Source organism: Pelophylax lessonae, assembly GCF_965119305.1.
Source record: "Pelophylax lessonae genome assembly, chromosome: 3".
Classification (NCBI taxonomy): domain Eukaryota; kingdom Metazoa; phylum Chordata; class Amphibia; order Anura; family Ranidae; genus Pelophylax; species Pelophylax lessonae.
In genome coordinates this window covers 198,154,068-198,174,357 of record NC_138770.1, presented here as the reverse complement: position 1 = coordinate 198,174,357, position 20,290 = coordinate 198,154,068, and the positions used below count along the sequence as shown (strand labels likewise).

Genomic DNA, 20,290 nt, shown 5'->3' with positions numbered 1-20,290 from the left:
AGTCAGTTGCCTATATCGCCAGTCGGACATCGGAAAATCGCCGAACCGATCGTGCAGAGTCGCTAGGGGTAGCAAAGTGCCTGCAGGAGCAAATTTCCCGCAGTACAGTTTGCCATCAGCGTTCCAAGGGCGAAAAAAGCGCACATCCTCCCCCGGGGGGAACCAAGGAAATCCACCCAGGGGAGCCAAAGGGGACACGCCGGAAGACATGGCGCCAGACGCGTTAAGGCCATCCCAGATACGAAGTGTGGCTATAGTCAGGGGTGACGTCCAGGCCGACAGTCCACGATCACCCGGCGGAATCCACGGGGCACCCGCAAGATTCCGTCCCGCCAGCGTTTTCTCCAAGGGGACCCAAGGTTTAGACTGACCATCGTGCGCCCAGTTCAGCATACGAACTAATGCCATAGCCTTATAGTATAGTGTGACATCCGGAAGACCGACGCCACCGTCGGCTTTCGTCCTTCTGAGGACAGTATAGGCCAAGCGGGGGCTCTTTTCCCTCCAGACGAATTTTAGAAAAGCCCGTCGCAAACGTTTAAAAAAGGATAAAGGTAAATGCATGGGGACCGTGTTAAACAAATAAATCAGTCGGGGAAGGATGGTCATTTTAAGCACGTTAATGCGGCCAAACCATGTTACCGAGTGGGACGCCCACGATTCCAGGTCAAGATGGATACGCGCCAACAGGTCGCCGAAGTTCCTGTCATATAGAGTTTTCAAGTCAGGGGAGATGTTCACGCCGAGGTATGGGAGGTAGTCCTCCCGCCATCTAAAGCCAAAGGATCGCCGTAGAGTCGAAGCCAGATCGGGGGGCACATGAATAGGTAGCAATTCGGATTTATCATAATTGATCTTGAAATTGGAAAGCCGCCCGAACAGGTCCAGCTCACGTACTAGTACTGGGAGGGAGAGCTGTGGTCGGGTAAGATAGAACAGCAGGTCATTGGCATATGCCGACACCTTATGCTCCGTAGAACTCACCGTAACACCAGCAATGTCAGCCGTTGCCCTCACTCTCCTCAAAAAAGGGTTCCAGGGCCAGGGCGAAAAGGAGGGGTGACAGGGGACACCCCTGCCGGGTGCCATTGAAGATGGGAAAGGGATCCGACAGCAACCCGTTCACCCTGACCCTGGCACTCGGGCCGTGGTACAGGGCCAAGATCCACCCCAACATACGGGACCCGAGCCCCAGAGATCGAAGAACCTCCGACAGGTATGGCCAGGCCACCCTGTCGAAGGCCTTCTCCGCATCCAGGGATAGAGCCAGACAGGGAAGTCTGTCCGGTCCATGCTGTGCCCAGTGGAGCACATGGAGAGCCCTGACAGTATTGTCCCGGGCTTCTCGGAGGGGCATGAATCCCGCCTGGTCAGGGTGGACCAAGGACGCGACATGGTCTTGGAGGCAAAGCGCCATAATCTTGGCCAAAATCTTGGAGTCAGCGTTGAGGAGAGAGATGGGCCTATAGCTGGCACAGTGGTGGGGGTCCTTACCCGGTTTCGGGAGTACCACAATGTGGGCCAACAGCGCCTCAGGTGGGAGGGGTCGTTCACCCGACACCGCATTAAAATAAGTGCACATATGGGTGCCAAGAACAGGGAGCAGGGACTTATAATAGTGGTTCGTGAAGCCATCCGGGCCCGGGCTCTTGCCTGCAGGCAAACCAGATACCACCCTGCTCACCTCCTTCTCGGTAATGGGAGCCTCCATCTCCTCCAGGACCCCGTCAGGGAGCCTAGGGAGTCCGGAGTCTGCCATGTAGTCATGAATGTTGGACAGTCGACCCCCCCCAGCCTGCGGGAGATGGTACAGGGACTCGTAAAATCGTTGGAAGCAAGTGGCTATGCGAGGGGAACTGACGACTTTTCCCTCTGGAGTCTCCAAGGCGTGGACATGACGGGCTTCCGACCTTTTATGTAGCATACGGGCCAGCAGGCGGCCACACTTGTTCCCATGCTCATAAAAACGGTGTGCCCAGAAGCGCAGCTTGTCCCGGGCCCGTCTGTCCAGACAGGATGACAAGGTGTTCCTGAGCTCCTCTAGGGAACGAGCATCCTCCGGAGCCTTGTCACACTTATGTTTGATTTCTAATTTGTGGATCCGGTCCAACAAATCAGAAATCTCCTGTTGTCGTTGCCGCTTCAATCGGGCACCGTGCGAAATGAGGACCCCCCTGATCACAGCCTTATGGCCCTCCCAGACAGCGGAGGGGGAGACATCAAGCAATGAGTTAAGCTCAAAATAGGAGCGTACCTCTTCAGTAACCTGACCCAAAATGGAGGGGTCATCCAGGAGGTTTTCATTAAGGCGCCACGTCCGGGTCACACGGTGAGCACTGGGGGTGCGAACGTCAGGGAGACCGGGGAGTGATCAGAGAGAGTAATGGACCCAATCGAAGCGGCACGGACAGAGTCCAGATGGTATTGGTCCACCATGAGCAAATCCAGTCTGGAGTACATGTCGTGAACCTTGGAGTAGTAACTGTAGTCCCTAACCCCAGGATTGAGGATCCGCCAGCAGTCTACCAAATGCAGGGCCCTGAACTGCTTCCGAAGGTGCTTCTGAGCTCGGAAAGAGAGAGGGGAGCACCCTGAGGAGGAGTCCAGGGAGGAATCAAGGACCACATTAAAATCCCCCCCTAAGACAACAATGCCCTCCCGAAACCCCTTGAGCTTGGTGAGGGCTGAGGACAAAAAGGAGACTGTTCTAGAGTTAGGTGCATACACATTAGCAAGAGTGTACGTGTGGCCGTGAATAATACACTTCAGAAAAAGGAAACGACCCTCAGGATCCGTAAGGGAGTCCATGAGTACAAAGGGACACTTTTTGTGGATAGCTATGCCAACCCCCCTGTCTTTGGCAATTGGGGATACACTATGATACCACTGGGAAAACATCTGGGTAGGTAAGCGGGGGGTGGAGGAGGCAGTGAAGTGCGTCTCTTGTAAATAAAGTATATCAGGGCGTAAGTGACGCAGTTCCTGCCACATCCTTCCCCTCTTATTGGGAGAGCAAAGCCCCCGTACATTGTACGAGGTCACTCGCAGTACATCAGCCATGAGACATCAATGGGCAGTCGGGGAGAACAGGCAAATATTATGCAGTCAAAAGCCTCGCCCCGATTAGTAAGGGAAGCAAAAAGAACTCCAAGACGCATTGCTCCACACATCCACCGTGGGCCTCAGGCCCCCCCCAGACCACCCATGAAAAAGGAGAGAGAGAAGGGAATGTGGAAAGGGGGAGAGGGGAAAGCAGAGGGGGGAGACAGACAGAAAGAATGGGACAGCAGAAACGAGGAGTAGAAAAGAAAGAGCAGGGGACAAAAACCGTCCCCAGCATGGAGAGCCATCCCGAAGGGACACGCCCCCCTTAGCCTCAAAAAAGAGGGGGCCGCTCCAACTAACCATGACCAAAAAAAAAAAGGGTGGGAGAAAAAACCCTCGAGGACTCAGGATTACCCAGACCCACGGGGCCACCTACTGTGGGGTAGTGACTGAACCACCAGTGAGAGGAGCAATGCATCTCCGAGCCATAGAACAACAATAATGAAGTAAACATGACCTGCAGCCGGGCTGGGGGAGACCCACGGCCCCAAAGGGCCCCGGGTCAGCCCCAGTCCACAGGGGGGAGAGTCCCACCCTGAAACCATCAATATATAAGTCAAACATAGTTAACAACGTAGTGCAAATACCACCATAACGATAGAGGGACCCAGTCAGGCCCCCCAGAGCAGCAGAAGATTGTAGAGCCCGCCATCCGGCAAGTCTCCAATGAGAGTGAGCAGCGTTCATTCATGCTGGGAGGCCCGGGCGTAGCCCCGTCGCGAGCCTCTGCGACGTTTCCCTCCTTGCGAGGTGACCTGTTGCCACCGCTCAGGGCGTTGCGGCAAGGGGAGAGTACTCTGCAGTCTCCAGTCAGGGAAGTCCGTCAAGGGGACATCCAGGGCAGCACATAAGCGTTGCAGGTCATCCTTGGTGCGGAGAACGGCTGACTTGCCATTCCTGGAAGCAGTAAGACGGAAGGGGAAGCCCCAGCGATACACCACCTGATGAGAGCGTAAGGCATCCAGTAGGGGGCGCAGGGAGCGCCGTTGCATGAGTGTCCGCCTAGACAGGTCGGGGAACAGAGAAAGTTGTGCGCCATCAAAGTCAATCACAGCCATAGACCGCGCAGCCTTCATAATGTCTTCTTTCACAGCATACTTATGAAGTTTACATATGACATCCCGGGGTGGCTCTCCCTCCTTTGGTGGGGGAAGCAAGGCCCTGTGCGCTCTGTCAATGTCTATGACATCAGGGGCTCTGTTTCTCAAAATCTGGCGAAAAATACCCTGGACAGAGGGGACCAGGTCAGGAGCTCTGGTGGCTTCAGGGAGTGCCCTAATGCAGATGTTCTTGCGCCTGTCTCTGTTCTCATAATCATCAAGCTGATCCATAAGTGTATTAAGGACAGTGTCATGCGTGCAAGTAGACTCCTGAAAGGAGGATAGGGAATGCAGTATATCATCCTGGCCGGATTCTAGGGAAGCCACCTTGTGTCCCAGAGCCTCAGTGTCCGCCCTCAGCCCCTCCAAGGCCTGAGTGACTGATTGCTCCACCGTAGTGGTAATCAGGTGTACAATCTCCGTCCTGGTCGGCAAGGCCTTAATGTGGGCCTTCCAGTCCCAGTCCTCCTCCGTGTCCCCAGAGTCTGTGGAGTGAGGAAATACCGCAGTATAGGGCAAGAAGGGGTTGGGGCTGCGCCCCTGTACCTGAGATAGCTGTATTCCAGAGGAGGAAGGTGGTCCCGGGAGCAGCGTGGAGGCCGGAGAGGATCGGGGCGCCGCCATCTTGGCCGCCTCGCTGGGGGCTTCCGAGGGGTCGCTGAAAAGAGATCGCGGAGGTCCGTGGAGTGTGCAGAGAGCCCTCCGGGAGGCTGGGAGGACGGTCGCTTCTTTGGTGGCATCGCCAGCGGGTAAGTAGATGATCGGTGGTCGCTACAGGTCAAGCAGCAGGCTCAGGGAAGCAGGAGATGCGTCCTCACACCATCACGGTCAGGCCACGCCCCGGGGTTTGAGGATTTAATTAGATAGCAGTGCATGGTACAAATACATGGTTTAATATAGTGCTATCAATCCATAATATAACTGTATTCTTTATGAAATGTTAAATAATATATTCTAGCGCTTTCCTAAAAGAAAAACCCTCTTAATCTGGAGCTTTGCTTACCACTATTTTTGAGTTAAGCCACACATACCATACTTGCCCCATATATCTGCATTGATGCAACCAATCTGAGTACTGCTTGGTATAGTCAGGCAGGCCATTTTACTCCTAGGAATGATGAGCACATACTACTGACAAAAGTACTTAATGCACTTAATGGGCCATACCTTGTGCCACTCACCCTGGCAGGTAAAATGAGGGCCAATGGATGACTGATGTCTCCTGTTCTGTCATAACCAGATCAAGGGCAACCTTATATACTTTTATTATTTTTGTAATTGTTTTTAGGAATATGCTTTATAGTGTCAAATTAATGGGTTTTCTAGAAGGTAATTTTAGTCTTATCAGTACAAGTAATTGTTCTTGTGGGAAGCCAAACAAATTGGGGCTGAATATGTGAAGGCTACAAAAAAAGCTAGAGCCGTTGCTTTTAGTAACCACTTCACTTTCACTGTTAATTATATAGTGTGAGATATTATTTCTGTCACTATATCTGTGTGAATATCTCCAGCATGGTGATACAATATATATATATATATATATATATACACATTATAGTAAACAGAGTGTAGTGTTCCTGTGATGTGTAATTCCCAGTGTAATGTGTGTCTTATGTGTATCTGAGATATGTATATGTGCATATAGAGTATATTAAATTATTTTCTATCATGGCAGGACATTCTATCATTTTGAAGTGGCATGGGACAGCTCTATGCACAACTCTATACTGCTAAATCGTGTCACTCCATATAGAGAGAAGATATATATGACGCTGTCTGCTTATGTAGAGGTGAGACTTGAGACACCAATACCAGCATTACAATACATAGATGTGCTGCACAGATTATGGTATACAGTATATCAGGACCCTTATGTTAATATATAGAAAGTACTAAGCCACATCTCTTTAACCAATAAATCTGTTTAGGAGTGCCCTCAGTAGGTAAGTTAATGGTGTTGGTCACCAGGTAAGTAAGATTCCACAAGTTGTCCAGTGATCAGTTGGGTTCCCCCACTAACAACAATAAAGGATATTTAGTTTAGTTCTGGTGGTAGCCATTGCTTTTTGGGGCTAATAAATATATACATTGACACCTGGGTGCCCCTATACAAGGCCAAGCACATTGGCTCAATGCAAAGTCAAACTGCAACATGACCATAGATTAATCTGTATTAATGAATGCGTTTTATTATTGTGAGGTGGGCCACCATCGGGCCATATTGTAGCTAGTCTAATTTAGAATCTACAGTGTATTCAAGTGTCTTACAATCTGACCTAAAAATGAATATTTTCCCCACAGCTGGAGAACTGCACTCAGCCAGCTGTGATCACCAAAGACTTCTGTATGGTCTTTTATTCTCGAGATGCCAAACTACCTGCTTGTCGCTCTATTCGAAACTTATTTGGTACAGGAAGCCTGCGAGCTTCTGAGAGGTGAGTGCAGGGTATACAAGTTCTTAAAAGTTGCATTGTACATATGTTCCGGATACTGGCTGTGCCCAGAAAATAAGCCGTGTCTCTTTTCTTTTCCGTACAAAAACAGAGTTTCTAAACTTCTCATTATTGCAAACGCTTCTTGTACTAACTTTTTAAATGCACTAGCCCTTCTTTCAAATGCCAGTCTGGGTCTTTTGTTCTTCTGTAGTATAGATCAGAAGAATCCTAAATCAGTTCCAAGAGTAGAAGTCAGTTACAGCAATTAGGCGGAATGGAAGTGGCGGTACGATCATTGCCCAAAGAAAATAATTTAGTTCATATTATAACAGAGGCGTAACTAGAACCTTCAGGGCCCCGAAGCAAGAAACCATGAAGGGCCCCCCAGACCCCTGGCAGGGGCCCTTCCCTTCAAGCCCGGGGCTCTTCCCACTAATCCTGGGGCTCTTTAATCTCATTGCATGGCCTTTTATTATGGTCCCGCATCAGGATCCTTTCACAAGTTCTGCAGTGGGCCCCCTTCCTGCAATCTTGGGGCCTCCCCACAGTGGTGAAATGCCAGGGCCCGGTCGCAAGTGTGACCTTTGAGATCCTAGAAGTTCACCCACTGGTTTGCTACCGGGCCCCCTGGAGCAGGGGGCCCGGTAGCGATTGCAACCCCTGCAACCTCTGTAGTTACGCCCCTGTATTATAAGCTTTCCTGAAGAAGAGGGTTTAGTGTTTGGAGAATGCTGGATTGCATTGGAAGAGAAGAGGCTTGTAAGAAGAGTGGAGGATATGAGATGACCATGGATTAAGTGAAGTTTGTGCGTGGGATGATATCAGGAAATAGGAGAAGAAATTATTGTAGAGAACATTGTGGGTCTGCTTCTTGATCTACATTTTGTTTTAGGCTGTAGATTTCTATTATATTTTGAAACATGACACCTATTGAGAATTTATGTCTGCAATTTAAATGACAGCAGTAATTTGCTTTTTGTATAGTAACCGTGTGACAGGCGTGTATGAGCTCAGTCTTTGTCGAGTTGCAGAGGCCAGCAGTCCTGGTGAGTAGCTTCTTTGTATTAATACTATTTTATTATTATTATTATTATTTTTGTTAAATTATACCTGCCAAACACACAGTTATCATAGTCTCATTCAATGTTATTCCATTGTATGTACAAGTTAATAAATAAACATATAATTCAGTTCTCAATCTTACCTTTCACCTTCACACAAAGAGGCAGCTACTTGGGCTTAGCTAGTCTAACTTCCTTCACTGGGACCCTTTAACATAAATTATAGGTGTCAACACATGCAAGGACTTAACCACTTAAGCCCCGGAGGATTTGGCTGCTAAAGGACCAGGGGTTTTTTTGCGATTTTTTACTGCGTGACTTTAACGGACAATTGCGCGGTCGTGCGACGCTGTACCTAAACGAATTTGACGTCCTTTTTTTCCCACAAACAGAGCTTTCTTTTGGTGGTATTTGATCACCTGTGCGATTTTTTGATCACGCGCTATAAACAAAAAAAGAGCGGAAATTTTGCAAAAATAACAATATTTTTCACATTTTTTTATATGAAATTCCCCAAAAAAAAAAGTAAAAATCAAAATTTTTTAACATTTTTCAGCCAATTTGTTTTATGCTACCTATGTTTGGTAAAAAAAATCGCAAAAAGCGTATTTTGATTGGTTTGCGCAAAAGTTATCGCGTTTACTAACAAAGAGAAAGATTTTTGTCATTTTTGGTGTTTTTTTTTTTAACGCGTAATGGCGGCGATCTGCGATTTTTTTTTCGGTACTGCGACATTGCGGCGGACAGATCGGACCCTTGACTGACATTTTTGACACTTTTGGGGTTACCAGTGACATTACTGCAGTAATCAGTGCTATACATATGCACTGTTACTGCAAAAATGACACTGGCAGGGAAGGGGTTAACTTTATTGGACAGGGAGGGGTTAAGTGTGTCCTAGGGGCGTGCTTTCTACTGTGTAGGGACATTCCTATTGGTGTAAAAGCAAAGATCAACCGTTCTACATAGTAGAACGGTCAGATCTTTACTTTTACACAGGGAGAACTGACAGGCAGCTTGTTTACACAAGCTGCTCTGTCTTTCTCCCTTCACAGGAGCGATCGCAGTGTGACTGGCGGACATCGAGTCCGCCGGTCACACGCACTGACTTGCCTGTGAACGAGCCGCGGCGGGTGCGCGCCTCGGCGGGCGCGCGCCCGCCCGCGATAGGCTCGCAAGTCAGTGACAGGCGAGTGACGTACCGATACGTCACTCTGCCTGGCCGGGGCTGACCGCCGCAGTATATAGTCGTGCGGCGGTCGGCAACCGGTTAAAGGGACACTTACAATATAATATATCAAATCAAAAAATATTTAAATCAAAAAATAAATTTTCTTGAACTTCAACAAACAGACGTAGCATATACAGCAAAAAGATGACTGTAATGGTATTCCAATATGTCCATGATCCATACAAAACATAGTACACCCAGCGAATATCAGGCGCCCTCAAAGCAAAACCATATGTAAAATGTATATCTACAAAATATACAAGCATAATGGGTGGGCAGAATTACAGACAGGAATCCAGGAGAGTATGTCCACTATTAAAGATCATCTCAGGATTCTATCCATCACTAGGTCCACAGGGGCAAGACCATGTCCTGCCAACCAGTCCCACCAGAGCCTGGCAATTTTACTTGTGCACCATCAGGGTTGGAAAATTACTTTTTCAAGTCTGAGATTGCTACTCATACTAAGTACCAAGTGGGAGCCTTATCTGATTTCCACTGTTGCAGCAGGAGTCTACAGGCTTGAAATAAGGCTCTGTTAACAGCTACTGTCTGAAGTTCTGTTAGTGGAAGATCATCCAAGATACACTGAACACATCTGGCGGGTTCAAGTGAGACTGGGATGTGAAAGACTGAATTAATGGTGTTAACAATAGCCTATAACTATAGCAATGAAGTTTGGTACATCTCCATAGAAGGTTTATAAGATCTCCATTCATAGTAGTACGTTTAGCGCAAAATGGAGTTTGTAAGCGGGGTATAGTGAACTCGGAGTACAATATTTAACTGAGCAGCATTAAGGGAGCCATGCAGGACAGAATCTAAAGCATTATACCAAAGTTTCTCCTCTAGGGACCCACATCCCATCTCTTTAGCATTACAGGGGAAGCCCTCTAAGTAGAATGATAAAAACATACCAAAACAGTTAGAAATAAACCCTTGGTGTTCTGAACAGATTGAACATACCAAAACACATGGTAATGTGTCAGGAATTGCCTGAAAGGTTAATTATATTGAGTAATTTTTACCAGTCAAATTTCTTTGAAAAACACAAATCAATCAATATGAATACAGACTAAATATGGAATTACATTTTTAATTATTCACTAGACATGTATTCACAATAAATAGTTAAATTTGTGGATGGACAAAGACAACAATTTTACATAAAAATAACAAGATTGTATGCAACACTCACTAAGGTATATTGCTCCATATATGAATACAACAAAAGGATCAATTTCTCCCCATGGAGAAAATACCCATGTATATTGATAACGGACTATCAGACAATAGTCTGTGTTTTACAAAGCCAACATGTATTCCCCTGCAGAATGATTAAGTGTTAAACCACTTATAAAAAAATGGTATGCTACTATAGCGTCAAACAGGAAATGATTAAAATTGGAAAAACAGAAATAAAATTAAGGAAAAATCTAAAATGATTATTTTATAAGGGGAAGAACAATCTAAGTATCACAAGAAATCAATAATACGTATATCATAATAAGCAATGAATCATGAAAAGAACAATATATTATAATTACCCTTCCCAAATGGCTGCTGGCTTACAATGGTCATTATCAGAGTTCTAAAATGGCTACCTTTCCCAAAATGGCTTTTCGTCAGGGTGGAGCTGTGTCTTTGCATCCTTGCAGTGTCAGATGATGAATATCTCTCTAGATGGATGGGTGTGTGTATGGATGAAGTTCCGAATTGGGAGTGTACTGTGTGTGGATGAAGTATGTGTGTTGAAGAATGAACCAGTGTCTGTTCTATCCTTGTCCTATATACTGTTTTTGAAATTGGGCAAAGTGTTCCCCTGTCCGGAACTTTTTGACAATTGTCAATGAGCAGTGGGGGCACATCAAGCACGTGTTAGTGGTGCCCAAGCGCTTTAAACGTCGTTATCCCTTAGAGGATGCGGTTTCCACGCGGTGGACCGTGCCACCAAAGGTAGATCATCCAGTTTCCATACTGAATAAGTCTACTGTGGTCCCGGTGGAAGACTCGTCTGCCTTTACAGATCCCGTTGATAGACGGATTGAGTCTCTGTCCTGCCATTTACACGTGTTAGCGGGCTCAATATTGAAACCAATATTTGTGACCACCCTGGTGTCACAGACCGTCACTGAATGGGTGAAGCTACTTAAAGGAGTCTTGGAAATGGAACAGCTCTCCCCGGGGCTGATTGAGCTCATGGATCAAATAGCTCAAGCCCTGCTGTATATATGTGATGCTTCGCTGGATGTGGCTCCCCTGGTGTCCAGAATGTCTGCTGTGGGGATTGCTATTTGACGCATGGTGTGGTTAAAAAGCTGGTCTGCGGTCCAGGCTTCCAAAAAGGTTCTTTCTGACATTCCCTTTATGGGGAGAGGTTGTTTGGATCCTCCCTGGATGAGTTGATCAAAGGCCTTACGTGTGGGAAGAGTACTCTTCTCCCTCAATCCTTCAAGGGCAAGGCACCACGTACTAGACGGGGGCCTTCTTTTACTGCTCATAGGTGGCTTTTTCGTACCTCCAGGTCGCTAGAAAAAGAAAAGCCATTCAGGTCTTCTGGGAGTTCCAAGAAGACATGGTCTGGTAAACCAAAGCCAGGTAAATCCGGATCTGCAGACAAATCCCCCTCTGCATTAAGGGGTGCCCTCACCTAAATCTGGGGTTGGCGGACATCTTTGTTTCTTTCCGGAACCATGGACTTCCTTGTTTCAAGACAAATGGGTTCACGAACTGATCCAATCAGGGTACAAGATCGAATTCAGGTCTCGACCGTCGGACAGGTTCTTCCCATCCAATCTGCACCTATCTCCACACTGCTAAAGAGATTTCCGAGAGGCGGTACAAGATCTGCTGTTGCAAAGAGTGATTGTGCCAGTTCCCTCTCAGGAATGTTTTCAGGGGTTTTATGCAAACCTGTTTACTGTGCCCAGGAAGGAAGGCAAAGTGAGTCCAATCCTGGACCTCAAGGCTTTGAACCACTTTGTGCAGGTACAGAGGTATGGAATGGAGTCCATCCACACAGTAGTGGGGTCCCTACACTAGGGAGACTTTTTGGCTTCCATAGATATCAAGGGCGCATATCTACACATCCCTATCTATGCTGGACACCAGCGTTTTCTCCTCTTCGCTATAGGAGAGGAGCATTATAAATTTGCGGCGTTAGCCTTTTGTCTCGCCTCCGCTCCCAGGGTCTTTGCCAAGATGCTGGTTCTGGAGTTGGCATTACTGCGCCAACGGGGGATTTCGGTACTGGGGTACCGGGGCGATCTCCTATTGAGGGCTGTCTCTCGCTCAGCCCTGTTGAACGACTTGATGATCACTGTCCGAACACTGCAAGAGTTCGGTTGGAACATCAATTTAAAAAAATCTGCCCTGATACTTTCAATGAGATTGGATTATCTGGGCCTGACTCTGGACTCTGCTTTGGCGAGGGTCCTTCTACCCCTGGAAAAATTGCAAGAATTGCAGAGGGCGATCTGGTTGTTGTTGGCAAACAATCTGTCCTCTCTGCGGACTTGCATGCAGGCCTTGGGTCTGATGGTATCAACCTTCGAGGCAGTTCTGTTTGCTCAGTTTCACACGAGACCTTTACAAAAGGGGATTTTCATAAAATGGAACAAGGATCCAAAATCCCTGGATACTTTGATTCATTTGAGTCACAAAGTCTGCTCTTCTATGGTTGCTTCATGCATCAGCACTTCGCCAAGGCAAGTCCTTCCTCCGTTGTATTGGATGGTAGTAACCTCGTACGCCAGCCTGGGGTGGAGTGCTGGGAAAACTCTGCGCCCAGGGATCCTGGACGGTGGTAAAGTACAAGCTGTCGATAAATATCTTCAATCATTAAGGGGGCACCAAGAGTGTCTTGGCGGCCCGGGATGGTCCCTACACCCGGAGGTGTTTCACCTCCTGTGCATCCTGTTGGGGTCACCCGATGTTGACCTGTTTCGACACGATCTCGACTCAACAAGAGGGTTCAGAGATTTGTGGCCAGGTCAAGGGATCCTCTGTTCACACAAACGATGGAAGACCGAAATCCTACTTGAAACAACAACGATTTATCAAAATGACATACAGTATTGTGCAGAGACAAGACCACGGTCAACGCGTTTCATGGAGTTATATCCGTTTAGTCATAACCAAGGGATCCTCTGGCCGACGCCACAGACGCACTGGTGGCTCCTTGGGGTCAGTATCAGCTGATCTATGTGAAACTCCTGTGAAAGCTGCTGCGCAGAATAGAGATGGAAGGGATTTTGATCATTCTGGTGGCCCCAAACTGGCCTCGCTGGTCTTAGTACACAGACCTGGTAAGGTTGGTCGCCAATGCTCCTTGGAGACTTCCTCTCAGGGAAGATCTGCTGTCTCAAGGGCCGATCTTCCATCCTGCTTTACAGTCGCTGGCTTTAACGGCGTGGCTGTTGAAAGCCAGGTATTGAAGGATAGAGGTCTTTCTCACTCTGTGATTCCTGCACTATTGAAGGCCCAGAAGTCTACTTCCAGGAAGATTGGAGGGAAGAAGGGATATGGCGCTGCCTAGATGAATAGTTGAATCGTGTATATGAAGAATGTATCATAAGTAAATGAATGAATAAATAAATAAATATCCTATACAAGGCATATAAATAGAACAATGGTAATGTGTAAAAATCCAAATAAATAAATACAAAAGCAATGTGAACAGTGTGACGTATACAAACAGACCAAGATGAAGTGGCTAGTGCCGTAAAGTGTAAACACACTGAACTATAGTAAATAGTGGTGAATCCTAAGTGAATAAATATGGTTCAAAAAGATAAAATGATGTGAGCATAAATATAAATATCCGGTAGATGGGTAAATATATCAGAAGGGTGAATCAATAAAAAAGTGACCCAAATAATCTGATAAAAAATATAAAATATATATTAATAAATAAATAAAGTGGCAGTGTGCATAAATATAGTAAATAACAGTGTGCAGCAGATATATGGTGACTATATATTAGTAATGGCAACAGTCCATATATAACATGCAACACAGCCCGTGGAGCCTCAAATAGTGATGGCAGTGATGACCCTGTGGTGGTTATATTGGTGGGGTGCTCCTGATCCCTGGAGTAAGTAGCACACTCATCAGAAATACCCACCCCACACAGGGGTATAGAGTGGGTATGTATATATAGGCTGATCCCTCTGGTGGGTCCTGGCTCCCTCTGGGGGTCTTGGTGTGTAGACCTCCTATTTCACCTCTGAGAGGTGAAATAGGAGGGAGAAGCTAGGAGAAATAGCTGGAACTGACAGCAGAGGAGGCGTCCAAATGGAAAGCGAAAGGGGGTGGGGGGGTACACCACTCCAAAAGCTTTCTGCAGAGAATCCCAGGAAAGGCTGTTGTAATCCTAGAAGCTGGGTGCTCGCCGAGGTCTGCAGCCTGAAGAGTCCATACAATAGAAAAAAGAAAGCGGCACCTCCAGCAGCAGGAAAACAAAGGATTTATTGAAAATTCACAGATCCAACATCCAACATACAGGACAACACTGGTCAGCAAAGGAGGTGTACCACTTACCCCAATGCTCTGAGGATTTCCCGGAGGACTTGGACCAGGACCTCTAGGAGGACCCAGGTACCTGGTCTTAGGAGACCCTACAGGATACCCATATCCACCCCATAGGAACCTTAGAGGGCCCCCAGGATACCCAATCGGGAGTGTTAGGTCAACACACCAAGACCCCCAGAGGGAGCCAGGACCCATCAGAGGGATCAGCCTATATATACAATCCCTCTCTATACCCCTGTGTGGGATGGGTATTTCTGGTGAGTGTGCTACTTACTCCAGGGATCACGAGCACCCCACCAATATAACCACCACAGGGTCATCACTGCCATCACTATTTGAGGATCCACGGGCTGTGTTGCATGTTATATATGGACTGTTGCCATTACTAATATATAGTCACCATATATCTGCTGCACACTGTTATTCACTATATTTATGCACACTGCCACTTTATGTATTTATTAATATATATTTTATATTTTTTATCAGATTATTTGGGTCACTTTTTTATTGATTCATCCTTCTGATATATTTACCCATCTACAGGATATTTATATTTATGGTCACATTATTTTATCTTTTTGAACCATATTTTTTCACTTAGGATTCACCACTATTTACTATAGTTCAGTGTGTTTACACTTTACGACACTAGCCACCTCATCTTGGTCTGTTTGTATACGTCACACTGTTCACATTGCTTTTGCATTTATTTATTTGAATTTTTACACATTACCATTATTCTATTTATATGTCTTGCATAGGATATTTATTCATGTATTCATTCATTCACTTTTGATACATTCTTTATATACACGATTCAACTATTCATCTACGCAGCACCATATCCCTTTTTCCCTCCAATTTTCCATTGATTCTATATAACTTTGGTTATATTTGAGGGGGGCTGTAGCCTACTGTATTCACATTTACTTCCTTAGCATGGAGTAAAATCTTTTTCCTACTTCCAGGAAGATCTATCATCGTACCTGTAAATTGTACATTTCATGGTGTGAATCGTTGAAAGTGCACCTGAGCTTGTTTTTGGTAGCTAGGGTTTTGACTTTTCTTTAAAAAGGGGTTGAACAGCGTTTGGCTTTGGGCACTATCAAAGGCCAAGTGCCAGCTTTAGCTATGTTTTTCCAATGTCCTTTAGCTACGCATGCCCTGATTCACAATTTTTTTCAGGGGGTGCCTCATATGACGCCTCCGAGGCGATTCCTGTTAGCTCCATGGGATCTGAATTTGGTGTTATCGGTTCTTCAAAAACCTCCTTTTGAGAACATCAGGGAGATTCTCTTGCTCACATTATCTCAGAAGGTTGCCTTTTTGGTGGCTATATAGCCAAAACAGGAAGTGAGGGGAAATCTCTTTCAATTTTAGGAATCCCTTGGGGACACCCAGGTCACCATAACTAATGTACTCATTGGAAGATTTCCCCTATATTACTTTTCTGGTGACAACCCAAAATGTGGGATTTTCTTTTACTTTGGCTTTCAATGATAATGGTAAACAGGAAAAATAGAGAGGGTGAGTCTCCCTAACGGGGGGCGCAGACAGCAATAAAAACTGACAAGTGTTTGCCTTTAGTTGTACTTTAATTTGCTATGGCAACAAGTATCGTTCTCCCTTTTGTGTACAAGTTCCCTTCATCTCATCCTATCCATTTAACAATTAGTCTATAAATATATGCTGTTTATTATTCTATATTGGTTCCATAGGGATGCAGAGGAGACGCAGACGTGTACTGGACACGTCTGTAGCATATGTACGGGGTGAAGAAAACCTTGCCGGTTGGAGGCCAAGGAGTGACAGCTTAATCCTCGATCATCAATGGGAATTGGATAAACTGAGTTTACTTCAGGAGGTATTGTTATCAGTTTTCCTTTCCCTTGAGGGCCCAATTACGCTTCTCCGCTCCAGTGTGTAGATTTCACATGCATTGTGTTAGGGCAGCCAATGCATTTTTAATGCGCTGAAAACACAAAGGAATGGACCAAAAATGGACATTCCGCATTTCTGCAATTAAATGCACCACAATACATGTTATTGCATTACCGTGCATTGTGGTGCTCTGCAACATGTGCGTCGATGCCTTGGTGCATTGGGGTGGCATTTAAATTGAAAGGCACCGAAACGTGCCAACTAGTCCAGATCTGAAGAGCAGCCTGGGGTGACTGAGATGCTTCTCCATATATAAAATACAACGTGTGAGCATTATCACCCTTGGCAGGAATTGTGTCACTGACAGGACCACCAGGTGAAAATAAAGGTGGAAAAAAAGCCTAAACACTAATGCAGCTGCCACATCTAAGGACCGGTAAGCGGCAGTATAATATATTTTTGTCAAAATATAATAAGTACAATCAGCGCCACCTGTAAAAAAAACCTGGTACTCATTGTAAACAAATATTTTAAATGTGATGTAAATTCCATGTAGATCATACAAAAATCAAAATACCAGCTTCCGCTCTACACCTTATAGTGATTTCACCTCACACTAAAACAATCTTAATGAACTATATGGTGCAGCACTACTGAATCATTTATACAAATATGTCATAAACAATAATTACATAAAAATAAAATCAAAATAAAAAGTCTCTTATATATTCATCCACCCCCGTGTGCATATAAATTGTTAGTTAAAAGATGAAGTCGTGCCACCACCACCAAGTGAATTGTGCGCTCACCTCAAATTAGTAGGAGTGAGGTGAGCGCACAATTCACCTGGTGGTGGTGGCACAATTTCATCTTTTAACGAAGAATTTAGATGCACATGGCAGTGGATGAATATATATATGAGACTTTTTATTTTGATGTTATTTTTATGTAGTTATTGTGTATGACATATTTGTTTAAATGATTCGGTAGCGATGCACCATATACTTTATTATATTTTTGTGTTTAGGTTTAGATACGCTCTAAATGTAATTAGAAGGTGTAATGTAAATAATTATTATGTTTTTTCCTTGGGAAAAAACTAATTTCATTTTGTTTGTCTTTTTAATACATCTCAGTGCTGCTAATCTCCAGCAGCGTCTCCACAGCCACTCCATCTACATACATGCTCCCCAGTAGTGACTGCATGTCATTGCTTAGGGAAGGCTTCATGATGGTGACAACAGCAGAACACAGCTGTGCAGATTGCTAGCACATCAACTTACAGTCTCTATCTGAAGCACATGTGACAGGGTGACAACACCGGAAGCCATATGGAAGATAAAATGTTGTCACCCTGTAATAAGAAGTATAAGTACATTGATGGCATAAACACCAGGTAAAAAAACGTCTATCCCTCAATGGTCCAACATCCTTTACTGGTGCTGGCCTCTTCTATCTGGCTTCTTCCAGGCGCTGGACTGCAGCCATCTTCATTGGCTGGTGCGGGATGACATCACTCCTGTGCTTGCAGAGGAGGGCAGTCATGTTGGCATATATGTGCTGTGCCTGAATGTTAACTGAGCTGTGCTTGAGCAGCTCAATGTACTTTGAAATGCAGTCTACATGCAGGGAGGTAGATTTCTTTTATTGCAGAAGAAACATTGCATGTTTCCCCTGCAATAAAGAGCCTGCTTACTTGCAGTTTTTGTTTGGCTTTTAGGAAAGCTGCAAATTTAAAACAATTACAAATTACATCAGTTACAATTAATGTAATTTAATTATTAGGATTATATCTACTGTTTCCTTTAAAAAAAAAAAAAAAAAAAAAAAAGCCTTTGCTTGTTACAGAGCTCATTATCTATACTTTTCCAGGTTGAGAGGACTCGACATTACTTGCTGCTACGGGAGAAATTGGAATCCATACTTAGGGGGGCTACAGATACTCTTACTCCTTCTCCTAGTGATGAGATGCCGCCACTTAGCCCAACATGCCAGCTGGTGCAGCTGACAGAGGAAGGCTCTCCACAAGCAGAGGAAAACCCTCTGGAGACTGCCAGTGAGAGACAAAAAGAGCTTGCTGCCAAGGTAAGTGGTTTTTTTTTTCTATGGTAAAATCCATCTTAGTCAATGCCTTTTTATGGACTGGTATTTTGTCTTATGTCTGAGCTAAACTCTCCTCTAAATCCGGTAAGGGGAGGATGACCAGCGCTATGGATTAAAGATATATGAGGGGACAGATATATAAATAAATAGAAGGTGTGAGCTGCCACCAATCAACCCTTAAGTGCAAGGGTGAAAGTGAAATGTATAATATGGCGATTGGTATCGGCGCTACCTTACAGTATAAAAACGTGACTACCCCCAAAGTGTAAGTGAAGATATATAAGGGTGTCAACAGAGAATGTTTATTTGTGAGGAAATAAAATGAGATAAACAATACGTGTGTGTTTATTAAGTTTCAAATAAAAAACAAATATAGTGATACATGTGCAATATGCATATCGAAAACGGTGGAAAAAAATATATAATGGGGGGGGGGGGGGGGGCGGGGGGTGTTCCCACAACCACAAGTGTTATATCAGGTATATACTTATTCCTGATATATTTGTGCCACACAAGTATTGAAAAATAAACAGGTGCTGCTGTGCAGAGTTCGAAAATGACCACAACCGCAAGTGTTATATCAGGACTTCCCTGATATATGTGCCACACATGTGCTAAAAATAGGCAAAAGCTACTGTGCAGAGTCCAAAGAGTCCACTAGGTGGCGTCTGCAATACGACCTGTGTAGCTGTATGGGGGGTCTCTTCTCCGTATTTAGGGGAGCACTTCCGAGCCGGTGGTCTGGTGCCCTAAATGCTCATAACGAAAGAAGGCCCCAAAGTGAATAGATAATCCATACAATAACGGCAAAAAAGCGCAGTACACTCACTGTTAAGATGATCTGGATCAGAGTAGACAAAAAACAGTCCGCGCCGGGATGCTTCCGCGTTCCACGGCCGACAACCGGAAGTGACGTTGCACGTTCTAGACTCCGCCCTACGCGTTTCGTCAGAGGGACGTCAACTGGAGCGGCGTCAACTAAGCATACTCCCGGACTTTTTATAGCCGCCCGTATCCAAGCAACGGAGGGGACGGGCCGACACCGTCATCTTGTTACACCCTCTCCGGAGGCCATATTGCTCCACCACAGGCTTCAATGCAAGGATATGCAAGGGAACGGCCATATTCTCATCATCTCCGATCGATAGTTATAACCGAGTTAATAAAAGAATTTTTTGAAAAAATATGTCTGGCAAACAGAATCGCATTACACTCGGTTATAACTATCGATCGGAGATGATGAGAATATGGCCGTTCCCTTGCATATCCTTGCATTGAAGCCTGTGGTGGAGCAATATGGCCTCCGGAGAGGGTGTAACAAGATGACGGTGTCGGCCCGTCCCCTCCGTTGCTTGGATACGGGCGGCTATAAAAAGTCCGGGAGTATGCTTAGTTGACGCCGCTCCAGTTGACGTCCCTCTGACGAAACGCGTAGGGCGGAGTCTAGAACGTGCAACGTCACTTCCGGTTGTCGGCCGTGGAACGCGGAAGCATCCCGGCGCGGACTGTTTTTTGTCTACTCTGATCCAGATCATCTTAACAGTGAGTGTACTGCGCTTTTTTGCCGTTATTGTATGGATTATCTATTCACTTTGGGGCCTTCTTTCGTTATGAGCATTTAGGGCACCAGACCACCGGCTCGGAAGTGCTCCCCTAAATACGGAGAAGAGACCCCCCATACAGCTACACAGGTCGTATTGCAGACGCCACCTAGTGGACTCTTTGGACTCTGCACAGTAGCTTTTGCCTATTTTTAGCACATGTGTGGCACATATATCAGGGAAGTCCTGATATAACACTTGTGGTTGTGGTCATTTTCGAACTCTGCACAGCAGCACC

General features: G+C 45.6%; 1 protein-coding gene across 7 annotated transcripts in view; it reads left to right on the top strand.

Moving 5' to 3' along the window:
• KIF1A (kinesin family member 1A) overlaps positions 1–20,290 on the top strand; it is a 234,155-nt gene that overhangs the window by 197,069 nt on the left and 16,796 nt on the right. For all 7 annotated transcript variants that reach the window (XM_082249386.1, XM_082249385.1, XM_082249384.1 and 4 more), the window contains 5 exons: positions 5,881–5,995; positions 6,507–6,640; positions 7,625–7,686; positions 16,186–16,331; positions 18,221–18,433. In XM_082249386.1, the coding sequence (XP_082105512.1) occupies positions 5,881–5,995; positions 6,507–6,640; positions 7,625–7,686; positions 16,186–16,331; positions 18,221–18,433 (670 nt within the window). The remainder of the gene's footprint in view (positions 1–5,880; positions 5,996–6,506; positions 6,641–7,624; positions 7,687–16,185; positions 16,332–18,220; positions 18,434–20,290) is intronic.